Below are 4532 nucleotides of genomic sequence, written 5' to 3'. Positions count from 1 at the left end.
TATATATTGAAAGCCCAAAAAGGCTAATATATTAAATAAAAAGAAAGATACAGATACAATATGTGGGGGGGCAAGCATGATATCTGCCCACACAAAAAACCACAAATGATTCCAAAACTAGAAAAAAACAAAAAAATACATTAGATACTAAAATAAAAAGCCTAACAATGCTGAAATACATAGTATCATGTGGCTCAATAGTGACCCAATTCGGTCTTGCCTCTGCCTCTAGTTCTAGGATAGGAGCAAACTAATAAGCTGGTAAGATGATTGTCATTGCCAGTAGTAACCAATGTATCATCCAATATGATCCCCAACTGGAGTCGCCCTCCATTATATATATATATATATACTTACATATTTCAAGCCCAAACGAGCCGAACACGAACGAATAAACCTTTTTCGTATACAACTCATTGATATATTGAGCATAAAATAATTATTCGTATTTTACACATCTATTTAATGAATAAGCTGAACACAAACAATTCACGAATAGTTAATCATTTTGACAGCCGTGACAGGGTTGCAAGAAAATATTACATTGACAGATCCTTACATATGTGATGCATATAATATTCGATTACAATCCAAGGCTGAGATCAAGAGAGCAATCCTTTCCATGCTCCAAATTCTCTTGATGACTACTCATCCCATCGTCTCTAACCTCCGAGCTCCCTTTCGACGCGAAATCCTCCCACTCAAACGCCGGCTTCCACAGCAATGTTTCCGGCTTCCTCGGCCTCTCCGTCGGCGCCGCTGCCTTCCACAGCTCCCTCGTTGCTCGAATCCTCTCCATAAGCCTATAGAAGTCCTTCATCTTCTCGTCCTCTTCCTCTTCTTCCTCCCTTTCCTTTCCTTGATCTCTCTTCTCCTCTTGCGCCATTAAAGAATCCCAGCTCTCCTGCTCTCGAATCATGGAGTTTATGTATGCTTATATATGGAGACATGGACGCTTGGCTTTGTTAAATAAAGACCTGGGAGAGAATTATGGAGAGTTAGGCTTTGACCCGCAGTCGGTAGGCATGATGGCTCGAGCGTGTGTGAGGTCAGCTTTAATGATATTCTCATGCGTGACGTCATGAGAGGACGTCAGCAGATGACGTATTAACCCCTTTTTTTTTCTTAAAGCTAATGTAATATGTTTATTTGAATTTTTTTTTATGTAATATTATAGTTTAGGTTATTACACATTAGGCTCAACTTTATTTACAAAATAAATAAATAAAAAAGATATCGAAAAGTTAAAATTGCACTAATTTTTAGCATAGAAATATTAACGCTAATGTAATATGTTTATTTGAATTTTTTTTTATGTAATATTATAGTTTAGGTTATTTCACATTAGGCTCAACTTTACAAAATAAATAAAAAAAAATATATATCGAAAAGCTAAAATTGCTCTAATATTTAGCATAGAAATGTGGAAATGATTAAATTGAGATAAGGAAGCGTAAAGAGTTGATTGAGATATTTTATGATGAATGTTGCATTGACATGAACCTCTATTTATAGACGTAGGTCACAAAATTACAAAATTACATATTACTCTATCATTATTAACTTTCGTGGGAAACTTTTGACAATTACAGAATTATTTGCATATCATAAAAATCGAGAATCGATTAGATCGATTAGGGTTGTCGATCATTCGGTATGACTAGACTCGATTGGTAACGAGTTTGAAAGAGTGCCCCCAAGTCGATCGTCTTGAAGACTAATTACTGCCCTGTGAGAGCTTCTCCTGACGCCTTCTGCCGATTATTCGAACAAGGTGCTTTAGTTTCCAACATTCATCCAAAACAATCGTCAACATACTTGACCGTCTGATCATCCACATCTATTTCTTGAACCATTCATCTACTTGAGATTTGTGCTATATATATATATATATATACAATTGTAAATTTTTAGTTAGAAAGTCGATAGAGGTGATCCATAGGCAAATTCATGATAGGTAACCGATAAGAAGATTAATATATAAAAAAAAGATTAAGAGGGATAGTAGGTAAAAGTAAGACTGAGAATAATTATGCTTATTTCTTTCAAATTTTACACCAAAAATCCTAGCATGTTAAAGACCAATTTGCTTAAAATATTTAATTTGGAGAATACAAACTCAATCTGTGATAGAACCGTCAACGCATAGAGGTGATCCATAGGCAAATTCATGATAGGTAACCCACAAAACTAATATGTGAATCAGTTCGTATCAAGTCAACTAAGTTGCACACTAACCAACACCAATCAAACGTGGCCCAAGAAAGCTAAGTTTGCCAGCTTGCCTATTTGCCCCAAACACACGACGACCCATGATTTATTAAGAACAACCTAGGAGTTCCTTGGTACCAAGATCAAGATGTTCATTTGGCATGCAATACAAACTCAATCTGGCACCAATTAATCAGAAATCGATCTACTCCATATCCCTCATTTATCTGTCATGTAAGTACATGTTGACATACTACAAGGATGGCTTATAGTTCTTCTCATCTTTCATCATTCAATTTGCCTTCCTTAGGATTGTCTTGATATAGTTCTTTGTGATCCAAATCCTCTAGGCTTCAAGAGGCATCATCAGGCCACACAATCTATCCTCACTCATTATTAACCCCATGTAATCTAATCCTAGTTCAATTCAAACTACATTAAAATTTCTTAGAAGGAAACTAACTAATTTACAAATAAAAGTTAGTAGGCACATAACACACTCAAAGTCGGTGTGTGCATGTGCACATACTATTATCACCAAAGTGCCAAGTCACACGTCCTATTTGATCATGTTTAGAGGAATAAGCACGAATAAAGCACATGCAAGGAAGTTTATTAATTTTTATTCAATATTGGTGTTTGTTTTACTAAGCATGATCTCATATAGAAAATAAGTATAAAGATTACTAAAAAGTAGCCCTAACATTAAGTCTAATGAGCAAACATTCATCCTATTAATAATTCGAAGCTAGTAAACATCATTAAAAATAGAAATCATCCATAATAATCACATAAATCAGTCGCCACCTCTCTAACCTAATTCTTGGTGGAGGTATCAAAAATTGACTTGATACGCCAACTCGACTAAAAAAATTTGGGTTTGGTTAACTCAAATAATTTTTAGGATTAGTTTTAGTTACAAATCTTAACCTATTTTATTTTTGGGGCCAGATTCTAATTAACCTGCTAACCCGAAATTTACTCAAAATCAAACCGTCAATCCAAAATTGACTCAAATAGATATTATACCTTGTATTAAACTTATTATACAAGTCGGGTTTAGGTCGACAGATTGAAGGTGGGTCAAGTTTGGGTTGGACATTCTGACCAACTTAAAATTTAGGTCAGGTTCAGATCAATTTGGGTCAAAGTAAAACCTGAACTACGAATACGATTAGACAAATCTAAGCCGAATCTAGTGGGCTAGCTAACAATCTAATGTATGTGTGGCTGGTGATACACCTTCTAGACCTTAAAGTTTAAATTTTAGTTTAATTAAGAATTTAAATTTTCCAATAAGGGGGTTTTAATTTAATTAATTAATATTTAAAAGTTAGTAATATATATTTTTTCTTGATATTAATTATATTCAATTTTGATTTTTTAACTTTAGGAGGACTAGCATTTGTGGGACCCACATAAAAGGGTTCATACTATTCTTAGCCCCTGACCAAAGAAAAATATGTTGAGATTTTCATACTTATTTTACACAGTTTTTGATGATATTGCACTTTAAAGAAAAATATTTTTGATGTTTTGTTACAGGAATGATGAATTAGGGTCATTGGAGCAAAAAGATGCAAAAAGAAGCGAATTTGGAGCGAAAATGTCCAAACAAAATGTGAAGATGTGAACTAGGGCGCCGACGGCGAGCCCAACGGCACCGATGGCGGACTTTTTCCGAGACTCTAGATTTAATTCACTTAGAAGGCCCACCGACGACGCCCTTGAGGCCGACGGCGGCGAGCTCGACGGTTATGTCCAACAATGCATTGGATGAGGACGAATTTTGGAGGGATGCTTAGGCAACTCTTGGGAAAACTCATCCACAACTTTAAAAAGAAGCTTTTGGCCGAAAATAAGAGGGTGTTAAGATGAAGTTAAGTGTTGGGAAAGTGTAGAGAGTCTAATTTGTGAGGAATTTTTCGAGAGATTGTAAGAGTGGAGGGAAAGTGAAAGATTTCTTCCTCCTTGCCGCTTCGAATCGAAGAGGAATTCTATGTGCTGTAAAGAAAGGAAAAGATTCAGAGGAACTTCAAGGAGTTTGCTTGGGGAAAAATTAGAGAAAAATGTTATTTAATTGTTGTAGTTTGTATGACTTTGCTTTTATATATGAATTCCGAGTTTTGTTGTGTCTTCCCCATAAGATCTGAGTAGTTTTCTCTGTCTTTGTCCTTGTCTTGAGATTTGTGAAATGGTGATTTGAATTGGTGGAGCAATGAAAATATTAAAGAAGTTGTGATGATCTTTTTACTTCGATCTTAATTTACTTTCAATCTGGCCAATTGATTTGTTAAAATATGTTGAGTTTTACAACTAAA

The 4532-nt window shown here is 35.1% G+C and overlaps 1 protein-coding gene across 1 annotated transcript; it reads right to left on the bottom strand.

Annotated features, from left to right (window-relative positions):
* Positions 1–520: 520 nt before the first annotated feature.
* LOC110030203 (NRR repressor homolog 3-like) lies at positions 521–919 on the bottom strand. Its single transcript, XM_020732803.1, has one exon. The coding sequence runs from the start codon at positions 917–919 to the stop codon at positions 584–586; it is 336 nt and encodes a 111-aa protein (XP_020588462.1). The 3' UTR covers positions 521–583.
* Positions 920–4532: the final 3613 nt, after the last annotated feature.

The sequence above is a fragment of the Phalaenopsis equestris genome, unplaced genomic scaffold (genome assembly GCF_001263595.1).
Source record: "Phalaenopsis equestris unplaced genomic scaffold, ASM126359v1 Scaffold000672, whole genome shotgun sequence".
In the NCBI taxonomy this organism is placed as follows: domain Eukaryota; kingdom Viridiplantae; phylum Streptophyta; class Magnoliopsida; order Asparagales; family Orchidaceae; genus Phalaenopsis; species Phalaenopsis equestris.
Note: the sequence above shows the minus strand (reverse complement) of the source record. Positions and strands in the feature narration are given on the sequence as shown.

Bases quoted from the DNA above. Each gene is read 5' to 3' on its own strand.
- LOC110030203 (XM_020732803.1), bottom strand. From the start codon at position 919: ATGATTCGAGAGCAGGAGAGCTGGGATTCTTTAATGGCGCAAGAGGAG.